Source organism: Jaculus jaculus, chromosome 1 (genome assembly GCF_020740685.1).
Source record: "Jaculus jaculus isolate mJacJac1 chromosome 1, mJacJac1.mat.Y.cur, whole genome shotgun sequence".
Classification (NCBI taxonomy): domain Eukaryota; kingdom Metazoa; phylum Chordata; class Mammalia; order Rodentia; family Dipodidae; genus Jaculus; species Jaculus jaculus.
This window is the reverse complement of record NC_059102.1, coordinates 285,066,633-285,088,010: the sequence shown is the minus strand read 5'-3', so window position 1 is coordinate 285,088,010 and position 21,378 is coordinate 285,066,633. Positions and strand designations below refer to the sequence as shown.

The 21,378-nt window shown below is 40.6% G+C and overlaps 2 protein-coding genes and 1 non-coding gene across 6 annotated transcripts in view; 1 reads left to right on the top strand and 2 right to left on the bottom strand.

Moving 5' to 3' along the window:
- Uchl5 (ubiquitin C-terminal hydrolase L5) overlaps window positions 1-18,373 on the bottom strand; it is a 45,161-nt gene extending 26,788 nt beyond the window's left edge. For all 3 annotated transcript variants that reach the window (XM_004659514.2, XM_004659515.2, XR_006635739.1), the window contains exons 1-3: window positions 18,182-18,373; window positions 13,800-13,863; window positions 11,177-11,282 (exon numbers count right to left, since the gene is read on the bottom strand). In XM_004659514.2, coding sequence (XP_004659571.1) covers window positions 11,177-11,282; window positions 13,800-13,863; window positions 18,182-18,257 — 246 coding nt within the window. In that variant the 5' untranslated portion in view covers window positions 18,258-18,373. The remainder of the gene's footprint in view (window positions 1-11,176; window positions 11,283-13,799; window positions 13,864-18,181) is intronic.
- LOC123457962 lies at window positions 16,245-16,381 on the bottom strand. The gene has a single exon (XR_006635308.1). It is a non-coding gene; the product is annotated as a small nucleolar RNA U109 (small nucleolar RNA).
- A 232-nt stretch (window positions 18,374-18,605) lies between the features above and the next one.
- Ro60 (Ro60, Y RNA binding protein) overlaps window positions 18,606-21,378 on the top strand; it is a 28,412-nt gene continuing 25,639 nt past the window's right edge. The window contains exon 1 of one of the 2 annotated variants that reach the window (XM_004659518.2): window positions 18,606-18,750. The gene's annotated coding sequence lies outside the window, so the exon portion shown is untranslated. The remainder of the gene's footprint in view (window positions 18,751-21,378) is intronic. The other variant, XM_045142994.1, reaches the window with a different exon arrangement.

Here is a 21,378-nt window from a genome sequence, read left to right as displayed (position 1 = left end):
CAGAAGTTCCATACTGGCAGAAGAAGCGGGTCTGCTTTCACAGGTCCAAGCAAAGAGAGAAAAAGGCACCACCAAAAAGCAAGCACACTTCAGGAATCCTAGGCAGAACTCAAGCACTTTGCATATCTTTAGAATGGAATTCCAAATCCACCACCACACCTTATGGCTAAAATCCACCCAGTGACTCCTCTTCCAGCCAGGTGGTTGTAGGTCTAAATTACAAATTTTAATAAGATCCTGAATATATTGCAGGTCATCCATTCAAATTACCTCATTCAGCCCTTGGCCCACAATAGATTCATAACCATCTCACATTGTAAGTTATATGCAGTCCAATTTTAAAGGTTCTCACAGTCATTAATAACTTAAGATAGTTCCAAAGTCCTAAGTCTCATCTGAGAATTAAGATTGTTTCTTAATTGTGAGTCCTGTAAAATCAAAACAAATTATATACTTTTAACATGAAAAGGTTCAAAGTAAAATTCTCAACTGTTATAAGGTATAACAGGAAGACTGGAACAGTGCAAACACAACCAACCATCAAGCAAACATCAAACTTTTGTTGTTCAAGTCCAATACAACCAGTGACTGACAGTCTTCAGATTTTCCAATTTCATTCCTCCAGCTGGGCAGAGTAGCCTGGAAAACTTCCATCCCTAACCAACAACCTCCATGGTGGCCTTGTATAGTCCTGGTATATCTAAAACATATTTGGGTCTCCATGTAAACCACTGTTCATCTTCCAATGGCTTTGCCAGCATATCAGGGTCATCATACCCTATCACATGACACATCTCAGCAGCAGCTCTGGAACCATGTATGCACATCATGATCCACTTCATGCATTTTTCATGCTTCCAAAACCAATACCAGATGTACAGGACACAGCCATATTCTTAATTCAGGGACTAAATAAATTGTAACCTTGAAAAGCAGGCTCTCCAGTCAACTCTTTTCCAAAAGAGTTTGCATGTCTATCATAGTCTTTCCTCGGGCATCCTCTCCATTGTTTTAATGTAAAACAGTTGGGCCATCTTCCTTAATTAAGGATGCTAGTGTGTTGGACAACAGCAGCTTCAGCAACCTAAAACCAGTCTCAGTGCCTGTAATTTTAAATTGCTTGAGTTTTTCCAACTTAAAATCTTAAATCTCTCAGTCCAGTATCTTTAGCCAAGTATATCAGCCCATTAGAAATTTAACCTTGATCTAACTCTCTAAGCCTGGGCAGCAGAACGGAGCCAGCCCTTAAACAGTTCCAGCAAGGTTTTATGCAGTCTTTCCCTCCTCTTAGAAAGCTCATCAGCCAAGCTTCCAAGTTCAATTCTCTCTGCACTTAGCATTTTCAACCTTTCCTCATAATAGTCCATAAGACTTAGCTTACTCCTCCAGAAGGTATCTTCAGTTGCAAGTATCAAGTCCATGCCCATTGCTCCAAAACAAAAGTTTTAAAAGACCAAAATCTTCATGGTCAGATTTATCTCACCCTACTTCTGGTACCAATTCTGTAGTAGCCTCAGGTCACCGAGATTAACTTTCTGACCAGACAGTTATAAAGGAAGGAATTTACTGAAGATAGAGGGGAAGTTCCATAATGACAGAGAAAACTGGCCTTTCACAGGTCAAAAAAAAAAAAGGCCATCACCAAGAAACAAACACACTTTGGAACTCTAGACAAAACTCAAACACTTTACATATCTTTAGGCTGGAATTCCAAATCTACCACCACACCTTAGGGCTAGGCCCTAAGATCTGCCAGTAATATCTCCTCTAGCCAGATAGCTACAGATTTAAACTACAAACTTTAATTAGATCCTAAATACACTGGGGGCCAACCATTCAAACTACCACACATATCATATTAAAGATACTCATACCCAAAGCTAGTCTAGGGTAGAAGGCCACAGAGACATCCTAACAAACCTTTCTACAACATAAGGACTTCAAATCCATCACTGTACACATTAGAGAGAGAAAAAAGTCATGTAGTAATTGATTTCATTGTATATAAATAATGTGAATTGTCTATAACTCTTCTATATATGTGAAGAATAGTAGTTATAGTGTGCATAGGTATAAAACTACCTCAAATTTTAAATGAATTTAGTGCCACCAAGTGGTTATGTTATACATAGTACAAATTTTTATAAAATAAAAATTTAAAAGTGTAAAGCCATTTATTTACTCTAATAATATTCACAGAGTATTGATTATGTACTAGATTTGGTCATAATATTAGACAAACAGTGAGTAAGGGAGATATAGCCCTTGTACTCATGGAATACATATAACATCATTTTATTACTATAAAGTAGGATATATTTATAACAAAAATATGTTGTTGGAGAACTTTATAACTCATGGCCCAAAAAATCTATTATAATAAAATTTAATTATACTATACCAATTTTTAATCTTTAGCTTGTTTTGAGTATTTTACTGTAAGTATTCTATTATTCTGGCTTTTAAAACATTTTTAAGATAGCAGAATTCAACCATACACACCAGGTTAGAGCAGGGGGTCACAAATAAAGCTGGTCCAGAATTCTCCTTAAATCCCTTTGACAGCTTATAAAGTGCGTAGTTGATCAGATTCCATCTATTCCCTATCTGTTATACAAAACCAAGTTCACAAATTCATGTTGTTATCTTGAGATTGCAGCCATTTGACTATATAAACCCGGAAATACAGAAAAACTTCTTTTCCATGTTTCAAAGAACACTGCAGATGCCCAGAGGGTAATACTAAAGTAACATTTATAGTCAATTTTTATTGAATCATAATTATAGCAATATAAATTAACAAAATTTTAATATTTATTAGTCAATAAAAAAAACAGGCCAGGCATGGTGGCGGACACTTTTAATCCCAGCACTTAGGAGGCAGAAGTAGGTGGATTGCCGTAAGTTCAAGGCCACCTTGAGACTACATGGTGAGTTCCAGGTCAGCCTGGACTAGAGTGAGACCCTACCTTGTAAAACAAAGTAAATAAATAAATAAATAAGTAAATAGTACACAAGGTTAACTCAGGCTTCTTGAAGAGAAAATCTCACACACACACACACACACACACACACACACACACACACACACACAGATACGGTCACATCTACTAAGGAGGCCAAAAAAAGAGAAGCTCTTGAGCTTAAGTGTTAAGGAACCAGCCTTATCAACACAGTGAGACCCAAAACTACAAAATAAAACAAACAAAGGTACTGAAGTAAATGTGCCGTTCATGAATAATTTAGAAAGAAATGTTCCTCAAAAAGATACAAACAAAAGAAAACCAAAATAGTAAACTATGAAATCAGCTTAGTCTGGAATATTAGAGGTTTCTCTGTAAATATGAAATTTTCATAGAGCTTTGAAAACATGAGTGGGACTAGGTCACAGAAAATGAGATTCCTTCTAAGATGTGAGGAAGAGTTTTGATAAAGAAAAAATTATGTCATTTAAAGAAGATAATGGTTGTATTATGGGTACAGATGTAGAAGGGGGCTATTTATTAACTTGTAAATAACTAACCTTGAGATTACCTAAAAGATTTAATAGAAAAATTATAAAATAAATAATTCTTCAAAGACTCAAAGAAAAGACTGAAGTAGATTAAAAATTTTAAAAAGGTAAACTAATAAAATTTTAAAATTTTACACAAATATGTAAATAAGAAATCTAGGAGCTGGGTGTGGTGGCGCACGCCATTAATCCCAACACTTGGGAGGGGAGGCAGAGGTAGGTGGATTGCCGTGAGATCAAGGCCACCCTGAAATTACATAGTGAATTCCAGGTCAGCCTGGGCTAGAGTGAGACCCAAACTCAAAAAACAAAACAAACAAACAAACAAAATCTAGGAATAAAGAATATGCCTAGGGGCTGAAGAGATGGCTCAACAAGTAAGGCACTTGCCTGAGAAGCCTAAGGACCTGAGTTCAATTCCTCAGTACCCACGTAAAGCCAGATGCACAAAGAAGAGCACGCATTTGGAGTTTGTTTGCAGCACCTGGAGGCCTTAGTGCACCTATTTTCTCTCTCTTTCCTTCTTTCTTTTCTCTCTCTGTCTCTGTCTCTCTCTCTCTCTCTCTCTCTCTCTGTTGACATGCATCAGGGTCTCCAGCTGCTGCAAACAAACTCCAGAAACATACACCACTTTGTGCATCTGGCTTACATAGGTGCTAGGGAAATGAACTTGTGTCCTCAGGCTTCACAGGCAAGTGTCTTAACCACGAAGCCATCCCTACAGCTCAATAAAATATTTTAATAAAAAATAAGCCTAAAATTAAAATAAGATAGAATGACAAAGGAATACTAATGACCACAAAAACCAACTTTGAAAAGTGATGCTGAAGGTAGGAAATTCTGGGAAAACACAGAACCAACTCAGGCAGAAATAAAAGGCCTGAATAGTCCTTTACTAACTAAACTGAAGATATAATTTAGAATATTCTCACAAACACCAACCTCAGATGTTTCAACGGGCTACTTGGCCAAAATTTGAAGAAACTACCTTAATTTTATGGAAACTCTTCAAGGTAATCAAAATAAGGGGAAGTGCTGATTTAGTTCATGAAGCTAGCACAACCTTAATACTAAAATTAGTCAAAGCCACTATAATAAAAAAAAAAAAACTAACATTTCATTCACAAATATAGATGTAAAAACCTTAGACAAAAATACTATAATATTTAATCTAACAGTACATGAAAAGTTATCATACTATGACCAACTGGTCTTAGTTTAGGTATGGAAGTATAACTTAATATTAGAAAAATTAATAAGCAGAATTAAATGAACTAGCAGATTATTGGGGAAAAATAAATGTGAACATCCAAACAGAAATATAAAAAAACACAAGCAGGGTGTGGTGGTGCATACCTTTAATCCTAGCACTTGTGAGGCACAGGTAGGAGGATCACCATGAGTTCAAGGACACCCTGAGATTACATACTGAATTCCAGGTCAGCCTGAGCTAGAGTGAGACCCTACCTCGAAAAAATAAATAAATAAATAAATAAATATTTAAAAACTTGAAAATATATTTTAAAAAATCAAGTATATATATAAAAAACTCAGCAGGGTATAGTGGCACACACCTTTAATCCCAGCACTGGAGAGGCAGTTAGGAGGATCACAGTAAATTGGAGGCCACCCTGAGGCTATATAGTGAATTCCAGGCCAGCTGGGGATAGAGCAAGACCCCACCTCAAAAAACTCAAAAAGTAAACATTTTAAGAAAAAGATCATAAATACATATATTTCTTCCTCAACTGACATTCAGTGCTTTTCCACTCACAATTTCAGTGCAATTTTTTATACAACTTAATCGTTCTGAAATTTATATGAAGAACATAAGGACAATAAGCCAATTTCATCCTTCTTATATTAGATGGCCCAAATTTTGGCTCAGCCCATGGCCACCTGAAATGAAAACAACTTTCCTAGTTTCCTTTGCTGCTAACTCCTATTACTAAGTATTTGGGTAAAGAGAAAGAAGTAAGCATGTGACATGTTCATGTACTATATGTAATGTTCATGAATGTTACAGAGTGCTACCCCTTCCTGTTATCTGGAATGTGGAGCTAACATTGAATGACTGAAGATCCAGCAATCACTTTTTTAAATTTATTTGACAGCAACAGACAGAGAAAGAGGCAGATAGGGAGAAATAGAGAGAATGAGCACATCAGGGCCTCCAGCCACTGTAAACAGACTCCAGACATACGTGTCCCCTTGTACATTTGACTAACGTGGGTGCTGGGGAAACAAGCCTCAAACCAGGGTCCTTAGGCTTCACAAACAAGCGCTTAACCAACAAGCCTCTAGCCTGCAGCAATCATCCTTGACCAATAAGTAACATAAGTAACTTTTAGAATGAAAATGCACAAAAGGAGCTAGAGAGATGGCTTAGCAGTCAAGGCACTTGCCTGTGAAGCCTAAGGACCCAGGTTCAATTCTCCAGGTCCCATGTAAGCCAGATGCACATGGTGGTACATGTGTTTGGAGTTTGTTTGCAGTGGCTGGAGGCCCTGGCACACCCATTCTCACTTTCTCTATCTCTCTGTCTCTAATAAATAAATTTAAAAAAATTTAAATACACACAAAAAGCCACAGATGGTAAATGTAACATCTTTCCTTGAAATCCACAAGTGCCTCTAACTACTGAATCACTCTTTCTTCCGGAAAGGCTGAATGAATGTAGTCAAACTGAAAGGAAACCAGTAATGTTTTCGCTTTTCATCAGTAATATAACAAGTTTTGCAGAGACGCATTACTGAAATGTCATTCCTGGGTCCTTATATACAACCACTGGGATGCAATTGTTTAACTGATACAAAACCAATCTCCCCTCCTCTTATACATTAGTGGTGATAGGAAATGAATTCAGGGTCTTGTACATGCTAAGCAAGCACTCTAACCACTAAGTAACTAAGTAACTTCTTATTACTTAATGATATAAACACACAGACTTCCATACTTACAAATTATAGCATTAGATTAGCATAACATGTGGTGTTACCTAAGCTGATACAATTCTATTAACTGAAAATACTAATCCATTAGTTAATCTATATAACCTTATCAGAACTAAATACAATTTTAATGAATTTTTGAGGAGTGCTATGTTGTCCAAGCTGGTCTCAAATTCCTGCTTCAAAGCCGGGTATGGTGACACGTGCCTTTAATCCTAGAACTTGGGAGGCAGAGGCAGGAGGATTGCTATGAGTTTGAGGACACCCTGAGAATACATAGTGTATTCCAGGTCAGCCTGGACTGGAGTGACATCCTACCTCAAAAAACTAAAAAAAAAAAAAAAAATTCTTGCTTTGGACTTTTAAGTTCTAAAAATGTTACTAATAGTCCAGGTACTCTGCATTGCAAATCTTGTGGTAAGTCTTTGAAATCTAAAATCAAAGATGATGTATTCTGTACATCTCTAACCAGGCTTATGAGGCATATACTAAGCAAATTAGTAAAAATTAATGGGGAGTTGGCCTATCAGTTTGATAAGAAGTTAGTATAAAATAGCACAAAAGCAACATTACTTAGAAATCACTAATTTGACATCTTACAAACAGCTGGAACAAAACAAAGAAAAAAAGAAAACATCAAATTACAGTAAGATCGAAATATAACAGAACTATGGCTCAGGGTATAAAGTAGTTGACACATAAACATTAGGATCTGAGTTCAGATCTCCAGAACTCATGGAAAGCTGGACCCAGAAACTTGTGTCTGTAATCCTAACATGTCTTCAGTGAGATGGGAGGTGGAGACAAGACTCTCTCAGAAGCTCACAGCCAGCTAACCTAATGAATGCAGTGGTAATACAAAGAATGACCATGCCGCAAAAAAGGTAGGAACAAGGCCAGGCGTGGTGGTGCACACCTTTAATCTCAGCACTCAGAAAGCAGAGGTAGGAGAATCACCATGAGTTCGAGGCCACCCTGAGATTACATAGTATTGCAGTCCAGTTCGCACTGCTGTTAGAAATCACCCAACCAAGAGCAGCTTCTGGGAAAAAGTTTGGCTTACAGGCTCGAGGGGAAGCTCCACGATGGCAGGGGAAAACGATGGCATGAGCAGAGGGTGGACATCACCCCCTGGCCAACATAAGGTGGACCACAGCAACAGGAGGGTGTGCCAAACACTGGCATGGGGAAACTAGCTATAAAGCTCATAAGCCCGCCCCCAACAATACACTCCCTCCAGGAGGCATTAATTCCCAAATCTCCATCAGCTGGGAACCTAGCATTCAGAACACCTAAGTTTATGGGGGACACCTGTATCAAACCACCACACATAGTGAATTCCAGGTCAGCCTGGGCTACAGTGAGAGCCTACCTTGAAAAAAGGTAGAGAGAGCTGGGCATGGTGGCACACGCCTTTAATCCCAGCACTTGGGAGACAGAGGTAGGAGGATCACCATGAGTTCAGGGCCACCCTGAGACTACATAGTAAATTCCAGGTCAGCCTGAGCTAGAGTGAGACCCTACCTCAAAAACAAGGTAGGAGAGGACCAACATCTAAAGCTGTCTCTACAGTACAAACACACATATGTACCACACTCATACACATGAATATATATCATATAGACACCAAAAAGAAAAGTGAGAGAACTAGAAACTAATCAACGGTGGACTGTAGAGCTCAGAATTCTTGCTCTCGTATCATTTTTTTTTTTTTTCTGACCATTGTATATACTAGAATGACAGTCCTCAACATGTGGGCCACAGCTCTCAAGGAATAACTAAGGGTCTTTTCAAGAGGCTTTGTCAACTCAATTATTTCTAGCATAATTCTAATACAGTTTTACCTTTTTATCTGCTTGCTTTTCCATTTGCACTGATAGTATAAAAGCAATGATGTATAAAGGTGATAGTATTTCAGTATCATTTTTTCCATTTTAAATAATTTTTATTAACTTAATTAAGGTAATCAGTTTTAAAGTTAAACAGCAGTAACGGCTTATCAAGAAAACCATTAGTTCCTTTCCCATTTCACACTTACCCTGCTGTCTGAAAGCAATACTTTATCGATCTTTTCAGTCTATCTTTTACTTACCTGCACATTTTTAAAAATTTTATTTTGTTCATTAATAGCAGGTTATACTCTCTAACCCCCTTGCTCTGACTCCTGTTGCCTTTTCAGCATTAATCTTAACAGCAGCATTAAACCACTTCACTGACATACATATCCAGTTAGAAGAAACAAAACAAGGTCACTTTCACTGAAGAAATTTTATATAGCAGAAAAAATTATTCTTACTAAATTCTGACATTGTTGTACAAGTGTTTAATATTATGTGGAATGCAATGGGAGAATTAACAATGAACTGTTGATCAGAGAGACCTATGACTTCCCCAAAACAGGACAGACTTCTGTCAAAGCACTTGATTACCTGCCTGAGGCAAAAGGTAAGACCCTATTGCTAAAGACACTATATGCTGCCAATACAAAACATGGAGAGACCCAACTAGAATCTGGAAGAGAGCCAGTTCCCAGACTGTTAGCCTGTCTAGTGCTGGAAAGTGCTTACAGCAGACAGCTTCAGGTTCACCGAGATGAACTTTCAGACCAGACACAGTTATGGAGGAAGGGATATTTACTGAAGCTTACAGATCCAGGGGAAGTCCCATAAATGGCAGAAGAACCTGGCCTGCCTTCACAGGTCCAAGAAGAGAGAGAAAAGCACACAAAGGAACTCCAGCTAGGCACACTATGCAATCTTTAGATTGAAATCTGAAACCCACCACCACACCTAAAAATTCACCCTGTGTCACTGCCTCCAGCCAGGTGGCTGCAGATGCAAACTACAAACAAATAAAAAACTGAATATATTGGGGCCCATCAATTCAAACCACCACAGTGCTACATTAGCTACCAGAGAAAAGTGGCCAAGAACTGTCTGAACAACCAGGGGTCTAGCTCCTGCTACTCAGAAGCCAACACCCTGACAAGAAGTGCACACCCGTGCAATGGTGGCACACAGCCTTGGTGGGTAAGCAATAGCTTTCAGGTTGGCTAAGAGATCTGCTCAGTGTAAAGGAGCCCATATCTGGAACTAGGAACCAGATCAGAATACTATGGAGACAAAGATTATGCTCTCCAATGTTAAGCTCTCACTAGTCTCTGGCTAAAAGAGGGACTACATACATCAACTTCTCTCTAAACTAGTAACACTTACTTATCCAAATTAACCAATGCTGACTTCACTCTCCATTGGATCCTGTTTTTATTTTTCAGAAGGTAGGGAGACCAAAGAGATAAACCACCCCTCCGCACTTCAACCAAGGCCCAGGTGAAATCACAGGGGAATTGGGACAAGCAAGAGTGCTCTTTTCATGGTGAGGCTGATAATTAGTGCCAAGGGGAAGGAGACAGATGCTCAGGATACCCAACACATACCAAAGCAGAGATTTAGAGGTGCCTCAGAGCTCATCACTGAAGTAGACTTCAAACATACCCAACATGGCTCAGGAATTTTGCAGAAGAGGAGGTGGAAAAATTATAAGAGCCTCAGGTTGGGACATCATGCCCAGAGTCATTCCCCCCACCCCACTCAGGAACTGACTGCTGCTCTTACAACACATAAGCCACAACCCCATGGGAAATACCAGCAACCCCATCAAAGAGGACCTCCAGTGGAATGGGGGCAGGGACAAGGGAAAGGATGGTACAAACACATGTTGTATCCATAACTAAGTATGTTCATATAAGTGTAGAATGTTGGGCTGGAGAAGGCTTAGCAGTTAAGGTGCATTCCTGCAAAGCCAAAGGACCCAGGTTTGATGCTCCAGGACCTATGTAAGCCAGATGCACGAGTTGGAGTCTACAGTGGCAAGAGGCCCTGGCATGCCCATCCCCCCCTCCTTCTCTCTCTCAAATAAAAAAATTAATAAATTGAATTTTTTTTTAAAAAATAAGAATGTCATAAAATTCTAAATCTACATTTTTTTTTCAAGGTAGGGTCTCACTCTAGCTCAGTCTGACCTGGAATATAGTCTCACAGTGGCCTCAAACCCAAAGCATTTTTGCTACCTCTGCCATGTGCCACCATACCTGGCTTCAACATGGATTTTATGAAATTTTGAATCAAACAAGAAAAAAAAAGGAAAGCGTCTTAACAGTTAGCTTTTCCAATGACACAGACAAATGTGACTTTCTTATCTTCAACTCATCAAATGTGCTAATACTTGAATGAAGTATATGATCAGTGAATTTTCTAATCATTAATACAACACAGAATCATGCAGGATCAAAAAGTCAGCTAGGTGTGGTGGTACACACCTTTAATCCCAGCACTTGGGAGGCAGGGGTAGGAGGATCGCCATGAGTACAGAATGATTGAGGCTGAGGATATGGCCTGATCATACAGCACTTTCCTGTTATGCTCAAGGCTTTGAGTTTGTCCCTGACACCAGACAACATAACATGCACATACAGACACACATGCAACAATCTTACTGTTAATCAACTAGTAACTATTTTTAGATGTTTGTCATAATGTCTAATGTATCAAATATTGACATATAATCCCATAAACTAAACCTCTTTAGGATAATAATTTTTAAACATGTATAGGTGGTCCTAGGACAAAAGAAAAATATTACAGGAGACACACAAAGACAGACTAGAATCCCTTGGCTCATGAGATTGTTTAAGAGTACCTGAAGACCATACCTGCTTAGCAAAAAATATTGTGTCAAGTCTGGAGTCCTGAACCACAGAGCCTGCAGGTTCTTCTCCAGGCTGCCATTTGAAAAGAAAGATTAACCCATGAACTGGCCTACAAAATAAAAAATAAAACAAATTAGTAACACCAAATCCTAACTCACTTATACACAGTATTAAATAAATTGTAGTTGACAACTTAAATGAGCATAATACAAATGAAATAAGTAAACTGGAAATTTTTAAGTATTACTACTAGTATCCATTGTCATTAGAATTAATGCTTAAGAGCAAATAAAACTAAAAATACATTAGTTTAATCATGCACTGGAAAGATGGCTCAGCAGTTAAGGCACTTGCCTGCAAAAGCTAACAACCCAGGTTCAGTTCCCCAGTACTCATGTAAAGCCAGATGTACAATGTGGCACATGAATCTGGGCTCATTCGCAATGGCTAGAGGCCCTGGCCCACCCATTTATTTCTCTCTTTCTCTCTCCTTATAAATAAATAAAATATTTTAAGAAAAACTTTTGAAATAGAATCACATGAGTAGTTTACTATCAGATCTGTGGACAATTTACTTCTATCTTACATTGCCTCATTTGAAAAAATGGAAAATGGCTGAGCATGGGAGTATAAGCTTATAATCCCAGCACTTGGAAAGGTGGAAGCAGGAAGATCAAGAGGTCAAGGCCAGTTTGGGATGCATGAGACCCTATATCTTGCCCATCCCCTCCACCCAAAAACATTTAAAAATGAAGAACATAGAAATCTAGATGCTATGGAATTCTGACTTCTACAAAACAATTTCCTCTAGGGTGTCACCATGTAAACAGCTAGTAGCATACACACTGTTTGTGGTGGTTTGATTCAGGTGTCCCCCATAAATTTAGGTGTTCTGAATACCAGGTTCCTAGCTGATGGAGATTTGAGAATTAACACCTTCTGGAGGGAGTGTATTGTTGGGGACGGGCTTATGGGTGATATTATAGCCAATTTCCCCAAGCCAGTATTTGGCACACTCTCCTGTTGCTGTTTCTACCTTATGTTGGCCAGGGGGTGATATCCACCCTCTGCTCATGCCATCATTTTCACCTGCCATTGTGAAGCTTCCCCTCAACACTGTAAGCCAAAATAAACCTCTTTTTCCCAGAAGCTGCTCTTGGTTGGGTGATTTCTATCAGCAATGCAGACCTGACTGTAACACTGTTAAATCCAGGAAGTTCCCTTCATATAGTTATCCAGTTCATACATAATCTTCCAGTTATGGTACAAATGGCCACTGCTACTTCATACATAGTGGAGTCATTCACATTTTTAATAGAACTGTTGATGTGTACAAAACAGGAAGTCACTTGTTTAGGATTCCTTGTCTCTCATAGCATCCTTGTACTTGAAAAAATCTTTACTTTTATAACACAATTTTAACGATACATCTTTAGCCTTTCCTGATTTCAGCCAAAATCAATCTCTTATTTCCTCTCAAATCATTGCTCTTTTTGTACAAAGATGGGAGAAAACAAATAATTTGTTACAATTAAGTGCAGAAAGCTGTATCACCTAAGTCCCTAGTTCCCCTTCATTATTTTATTGACTTTTAAGACATCTTACTCTATGGCCAGTTGACAGTGAATTTATTGCTAATCTAGGCTGGCTGTGAACTCATGGCAATCCTCCTGTGTCAACCTCCCAAATTCTGGGATTATAAGGTTCCCGTTTTCCTTTTGTAAAGCCTACTCCTTATCCCCATTCTAAGACTCTAAGAACTCTCCAAATAAAAATGCTTCTAGTCCTCCATTTGCACAGCAGGGTCAATCCTTGAAGATATGGAGAGCAAAATTAAGGAGAAAGGCTCTAAGAGGTGCTTCTGGGGGACTGGTTTGTATAATATCTCACTTCTGTAGCTGAGGATGACCTAGAAGCTATATATCCAAAGCTGTCCTGGAATTAGTAATCCTTTTACCTCAGCCTCACCTCTTAGCTCAGCTCAATGAGGTGATCAGAAAGGGGATGATTCTTCCTAGGCATCTACATTTAGAAATTGAATATTACTTTCTCAGGAAGCAATATGATATATAGAGAAGTTCTGAATTACTATTGATATGTATTCTTTATTAAAATGTTTTTTGTTTTTTTGTTTTTTTTTTTTGGTTTTTCGAGGTAGGGTCTCACTCTGGCTCAGGCTGACCTGGAATTTGCCATGGAGTCTCAGGTTGGCTTCGAACTCTTGGTGATCCTCCTACCTCTGCCTCCCGAGTGCTGGGATTAAAGGCGTGCGCCACCACGCCCGGCATAAAATGTTTTTTATACTGACCTATTATTCATGTTTGCATGATATAAGATACTCTAACACTACTGGCCTATAAGTGAACTTTGTGAAAAATCAACAAATTAGAACTTTGTAGATATGAAATTATAGAGCCTTAGGTCTGATTTCTTGCATGTTACCTACCTATAAGCTTCTAGTTCCTGGTTATAAAATCAGAATACTACCTTTTTTGCAGGATTAAAGAAAGACTTTAAGAAATAAAATATTCAACCTAAGGTGATAATTCAATTAAAATCAGAGTATTTTTTAAAGTCTGCTGAGGTATAGACATATTCTTCTTAACACAACTACAACTATACTTACTTTAATTTTTCAAAATTTTCAGGTTCTAAACTCCATATTTCTTCTACCTGGGCTCCACGGCAACCTAGGAAAAGAAATTACTTTCTTTAGAAAATAAAGTAATTCAGTTTTCCCTTCATTATTAAATAAAATATTAACTAAAAGAAAGGTATATAGTGAGGCAGTAAGACATGACCAATTAAAGTGGAAAAGCAGATAAAGCTCATAGCCAAGTTTTATTGTCACTTCTAACATTTCCCAGTGACTTATGCAAGACATTATTAAAGTCTCAAGAGTTTATTTGCATCAAGTCAATGCCCTATGACTTACTCTCTTATCTCAGTCCTTGGTTCTTCTTCAGCTACTGAGTTTTCCCTACTCCATCCTTAATCCTTTTTTAAAAATTGTTAACCTAGCCGTTGGCAATGACTTTCAGAGCACAAGTTTAGTTTCAATAAATTCCAGTTGTGTATATTTATTTCTTTCCTCTATCTAAATATGTTCTGGTAGTACAATGGTTTCCAACCAGAATTATTTTGCTCTCCTAGAACATCTAGGAATGTCTAAACACATTTTTAATTGTTACTAGAATAGAGAGGATTGATGGCTAAATACTGGCATCAAGTGAGTAGAGACAGGAATTCAGATAATCCTCCTACATTGACTGCACAGGACAGCACTGCCAAAAATTATCTGGATGGTTGAGAAGACATATATCGGTAGTTCCAGCCACTAGAAAGGAGGCTGAGACAAGAGGATGGCTTTAGTCAGGAGTTCAGGGGCAGTTAGCAAATATAATGAGGCCTCCAATAGTATCTGTCCCAAAATCTCATCCACTTACTAGGTGTATGACATTTAACCTCTCCATTCCCCATACAGAGTTGTGAGAAATAAATGAGACAATGCATGATATATGTAATATTAGTACAGTGCCTAGCACTGTAAGGGTCTACTAAGTGTTAGCTATTATTATCACAATGTAAGAAATGACTATTAACTACCATGTTTTCTTATATATAGTGTTTTGAATTTACTTTTTCTAATACCTACAAGGTATGAACTTAACAGAAAAGGATTTGAGATATTAAGTGGCTTTTCTAAATTCACTACAGCCAGTATTAATTAAAACTCACACATGGATAGTCTAGGTATCTAACATTTCTAATTACTTTCAGGTGAGAGCCAGAGAAGCCTTCAGACCATACATTAAAAACATTTAACTTCTTTAAAAGGTTGACTTAATCCAGTGGTACAGCACTAACCTAGATTTTTTTTTCTTTTTATTTTTTGGTTTTTCGAGGTAGGGTCTCACTCTCAGTCTAGCTCAGGCTGACCTGGAATTCACTAAGTAGTCTCAGGGTGGCCTCGAACTCATGGTGATCCTCCTACCTCTGCCTCCGAAGTACTGGGATTAAAGGTGTGTGCCACCATGCCCAGCCAAACTTAGCATTTTTTTTTTTTTGAGGCCCTGGGTTCGATCTCCAGCATGACACAAGCAAAACTGTTAGTTCAAATAACAATGTAACATGGGGCATTCATATCACTCTGCCTGTTTGCTCTGCTCAGCAATTATCTATTTAGTGTTCACTCTGATATGAAAGATGCATACACAAATAGTTACCCCATGAATTGTAGTAGAGGACTATAAGAAACCTGAATATCTCGCAACACACTGATAGAAACTCACACATAAAATTTTAAAAAAATCTAATTTTCAACCTGTTTTATCTATGTCTGTTTATCAAGAAAGGCACAAACAACCTGCAGGGCGCACGCCTAAATCCCAGCACTTGGGAGGCAGAGGTAGGAGAATCACCAAGAGCTTGAGGCCACCCTGAGACTATGTAGTGAATTCCAGGTCAGCCTGAGCTAGAGACCCTACATACAGACATACACACACACACACACATGAAACACAATAAATAAAACTCATACCATAAAATTTGGAAGGTAAAATTTATCACTAAAATTTACCAAACTCAATGTATGTCCAAAACTGACTCCACTTTCTTGCCCATCAACCCTGTCTTGTAGTTTTATTTTATCAGCTGCTCAAGCTACAACCATAGCCACAAATGCTTCTTTTTCCCACATTCAAGCAATAGTCCTGTTGGCTCCCCCCCCCTTTTTAAATTTTGCATTATTTATTTATTTATTTATTTTGGGTTTTTGAGGTAGGGTCTCATTCTAACCCAGGCTGACCTGGAATGTTGTCTCAGGGTGGCCTCAAATTCATGGCTATCCTCCTACCTCTGCCTCCCAAGTACTGGGATTAAAAGCATGCACCACCACACCCAGCACCCCCACCCCTTTTTTTTTCGAGGTAGGGTCTCACTGTAGCTCAGGTTGACCTGAAATTCACTATGTAGTCTCAGAGTGCCCTTGAACTCATGGTGATTCTCCTACCTCTGCCTCCTGAATGCTGGGATTAAAATTGTGCGCCACCACACTGGGCTTTTTTTTTTTTAATGTAGGAGAAATATACTACTACTCAACCTCTACTGTAAGGTTGGCAGCCCTGAGAACTCCTTTTTTTAGTGTAGCATATTATGGATGTATTCCTCCTCCAAAAAGGAATGAGGAGAAGGCATTTCCACATGCAACTTATGATTTAAATACAGCATACGTACTGACTGTGTATTCTCTTTGGCCCACATCTAAGTCAAGCTAATCGTCACAAACTGTCCATTTTCAGATTTTATTCTCTTCATCTTACACCTCTGCACACTTATAGGCACAGTCAAACTCAATTACAGAAATAATTTTATTTCAATATATTTGAATTTCATTCAAATCCTTTTCAGAGTCAGTCTCTTGTGACTTCAGGGCAATCCAAGCTGTACAAAGTAGCCTACAATCTTGCCTTGGTTTACCTTGTCACTTTCAGATCCATAGCCTTCTTGTTCATTCATTTCGTGTTTTAGTTACCTTGCTAACTGTTCCCTAAGTGATATGCATGTAACAGCACTAATTTATGCTTTTTCTTTTGCCTCTGCTGTTCCATAACCTATGTTCTTAAAACATTCTCTACATATGCTTAATGTAACATTGGCATACACTATCATTTCTTCCTAACAGCAGTCCAAGTAGTCACATTAAAAATGTCCAGTGGGGAGCTGGAGAGGTGGCTCAGTGGTTAAGGCACTTGCCTGCAAAGCATAACCACCTGGGTTTGATACTACAGTGCCCATGTAAGCCAGATACAGAGTGGCATATGCATGTGGAGTTTGTTTGCAATGGCAAGAAGCTCCTAGCACACCCCTTCTCTTTTCCTCTCTCTCTCTCTGGTTAAAAACAAATAAAAGTATTTTAAAACGTCCAATCAAGCAGGGGAAATGGCTCAGCAGTCAAAGGTGCTTGCTTGAAAAGCCTTCCGGCCAGAGCTTGATTCCCCACCACCCACATAAAGCCAAAGGTACAATATGGCACATGGATCTGGAGTTTGTTTGCAGTGGCAAGAGGCCCTGGCATGCCAATTCTCATCCCCATTCATTCATATTCTCATATCCTCTAAATAAATAACAAATCCCAATCCATAACAGTATGCCTCAGCATAGATGAGTAACACATGTCAGGAAACATCCCAAATGCCCATTTATCTACAACAGACATTATCTACATTAATGCTTGCTTTCCAAAGCACAATTTTTAACAAAATAGCTAGAAATAATACGTGAGCAGGAAATTTTTTTACTCCCCAGTGAGGCTGGGACCAATTTTTTTTTTTTTTTAAATCTACGTTCAGAGTAGAGAAAGAAATGAAAAGAGAGAAAAGCAGAAAGGAAAGCATGTGGCCTCTAGGCGAGAGCACTACCTCCAGAAAACCCATTTCACCGGAAGCCAAAAACGCTGAGGGAGAACCAGTGTAGTAGCGTGCCAGACGCGCGCAGTCAGCGTCTGCGGCGGGGCGGAAGAGATATGCACAGGGGCCAGGTGTTCTCCTTGGAAAAACTGGAACCTCGAGTTCCTGGGCGCAGGGGCCGAGACACCACCTTGGGGCACATGCACCCCAAGGTTGACTTCTGCAGGATCGGTGGCCTGAGCGATGCACCTGACCACTCGAGCCTCGAACAGGGAGGCTCAGAAGAGAAGGGACAGGGGGGAGGCCAAGATGAGGGTGTCAGATGAGGGAGGGAAGGTTCTCGAGTCAGTGTGTGAGCCCTGAGAATACAGCAGTGCACATGACAGCCAGGATCCCTGCCCTCGTGGTGTGAACCGCGCCTGCCCCGGAGCGAAGACCAGGAGGAAACTCCTGGTCCCCGAAGCCGACTCCAGGTTCCTGAGGTCACTTCTGCTGGGATGCGGGACGCCGGTGACCCGCAGGTGGTCACTCCATCCATGCCCAACGCGGGCCTCCTCCTGTAGTCCCCCCACCAGCCCAGGACGGTCCCCTAGGTGCTCACCGAATCCTTTAATCAGCTCGGTGAAGACCCCGGGGTCGCTTTCCATGAGACACCACTCCCCAGCATTGCCCGCCATGGCCCTGGCAACACACCGCCCCACTCCACCTCTCGCTCAAGGTAGCCCCCCGCACCAGCTGCCGCCGGCCACGGATCTCAGCAAACCCGCCGCCGAGCTCGTCAACCCCACGTCACCCCGCCTACTTCCCGACAGCCTCCGGGCGCCGACACCTGCGGCGCGACAGAGCACGGAGGACGCTCTAGCCACCAAGGAGACATCGACACTCTCCCCGGCCTCGCAGGACCCGTAGCGGATCGGAAGGGGCGGGACCCGAGGAGAGGGGGCGGAGCCTCCGAGCCCAGAAGGGAACATCCGGGGTCCGCGCCACTCTGGAGCGGGGGCGGGGCGCGAGGGAAGGGGCGGGGCGCGCTCTGGGACCCGAACCTGCGAACCCCGGCGGCGGATCGGGAGCCGTGTCCCTGCTCGTCAGGCTGCCGCCTCGTCTTTCCCGGAGCTGCGCAGGGCTTGCGTAGCGGCGCTGCGGGCCCGCAGGCTCGTCTTCCAAACACCGGTGAGGAAGCTGCTGGGGGGCGGGGATGGGTCTTTGTGCGCTCGGGGCGCTCCCGGGACGCGCCGCGCCGCGCGGCCCGGTCCTCCTCACTCTCCCAGGCCGGGCGGCCGCGCCCTGCTCCTGCTGGGAAGCGGAGCATCGCTGTGCGGACGCCCCCGCAGGGAGGGACCGGGCCGACCCACCCTGCCTCCCCGCCGGCGTCCTGTCGGCCTGCCAGCCGCCGCCGCCCCCTCCTCCCTGCTGCTCCCCGGGGCGTCCGCGCACAGGCGTTGTCTCCCATCCGGGGTTTTGGAAGGAGCTTTGTGGGAAGACAGAAGGCGAACTGATCTTAGAGGAAATAGGGAGAAGAGAAAGATCTGTCCTAAAGTCCAAGGACATTAGAGAGTTCGGTAACGGGATATGATGCCTTACAGGAAAATGAGCTGTGGTTTTCTTTTCTTTTTAATATAGTGTAATACTCTAGGAACTGTTGGGAGAGTTCTGATGCATCAAACCAAAAATGACTATTTTTCACAAAGTAGCTCTCATCAGGTTCTTACCGTGTACTATAGTATTAAGATTGTTTTTACAGTATATTTATCATTCCTTAAAAAACATGTTCCAAGAAAAGCCTTTGGCTTCACCGGGGCGGGGGGCAGGAACTTACGTGAATGAAACTGATTTCTTGTCTCTCAAACTGGTGACCTGTACCCTGCAGTTTAAGAACTACTGTGCTAGACTTTGTAAGCCCACGAAATAAGATAAGCATGATATATTTTGCAGAAAGAAATAACAGAACTGCTTTTTTATTCAAACAAATATAGGTGTATTGTGGAGTTAAAACATTTCTTTGAAATGTGGACTTTTCTCCCTGAGTACAGCCCACAAGTTGGGGAAGTTCCATTCTAAATCTATCCTTGTGATACCTAATTGGAAAAGTTTGAAGACACAAGGTATATAGTCACATTTCTTTATGAGCCTTATCTAAAGTTGATTGGCATTAGATCCCAGGGCTCTTTGTAATTTTTTTAATAAAATCATGTGTTTTGTTTTGATTTTTTCTTTATTGTAAAATTATTTATTTGAGAGAGCGAGAGAGGGAAAGAAACACACACACACAGAGAATGGGCCTCCAGACAGACACATGTCCCACCTTGTGCATCTGGCTTACATAGGGCCTGGGGGATTGAACATGAGTCCTTTGGCTTTGCAAGCAAACACCTTAACCGCTAAGCCATCCCTCCGGCCCTTGTTTTGATTTTTAAGACAGTTTCACACTATCCCAGGCTGGTCTCAAATTCATGGCAATCCACCAGGCTTCTCCTGAGTGCTGGAACTGCAAACATAGACCACTATGCCTAGTTGTGATTTTTTTTTTAATCTGAAATATTACTCTGAGATTGAAAATGTTTATTGGGGGCTGGAGAGATGGCTTAGCGGTTAAGCACTTGCCTGTGAAGCCTAAGGACCCCGGTTCGAGGCTCGGTTCCCCAGGTCCCACGTTAGCCAGATGCACAAGGGGGCGCACACGTCTGGAGTTCGTTTGCAGAGGCTGGAAGCCCTGGCGCGCCCATTCTCTCTCTCTCCATCTGTCTTTCTCTCTGTGTCTGTCACTCTCAAATAAATTTTAAAAAAAAGAAAATGTTTATTGGTCCAAATGAATACATTAAAATTAAAATCTACTTGCTCCTCCTTTAACATTTTACCTGTGGTGGAAATCCAGGGAGTTTCACTGAGTATCAGTGTCCAGAGTGCTCATGTGGAATTTCTTTATATAGGCATGATGGAACTAAACCATGGGTCATGTGATTAAACTCTGTCTTGAGCCTTCATCTGCCCAAAGTTTCGAACCTGTAATTAATTACATGATTGACATTTCTGGTGATTTTTTCCCATATCCTGAAGCTGTCCTGAGGCCCACAATAAGGCTCTTTATACACATTACTAAAGACACTCCTAGCAGAGTAGTTCAAGAGATTATGAAACTATCAGGAACCATGTTGGACCACAGATTCATACCACATAGCCAACTTTAGAATTATTTTCTATTTCAGCACTCAGTGGCAAAATAAATATAACTGGTTTGGGAGGACATGCTGCCACTTTGTTTCCATCTTTTAACTTTGAATTTTGATTCTGGTACATTTATGTAAGTACATAGTAAAGTACTGAAAATGATTATGTCACTGTGTAACCTGAGGAGTTTTCAGAAACCTCTGCTCAGGTGCAGATAGGATCTTGACTTACACTGCAGAAAAGAATTTCAGGATGAGTCCATGTGAAGCCTAGTTGAAGTTTTATTACGAAAGTTATCATGCTGGTTGTTGTGGTACACACCATTAATCCCAGCACTTGGGAAGCAGAGGTAAAAAGATTGCTATGAGTTCGAAGCCACCCGGAGACTACATAGTGAATTCCAGGTCAGCCTGGGCTAGAGTGAGAGTGTACCTTGGAAAAACTAAAAAGAAAAAGTAAAGGAAGATATACACCCAGAAACAGATTCAAATGCAGGCCTCAACAGAGACTCCTAATTTGGTTGGTATCTACAGATGCGATTTTATGACTTGAAATTACATTGTTTGGAGGATATAACCTATATTTAGAATGAAAGATTAAATAAGGTTTAAAAATAAGTGAAAACTAGGGCTG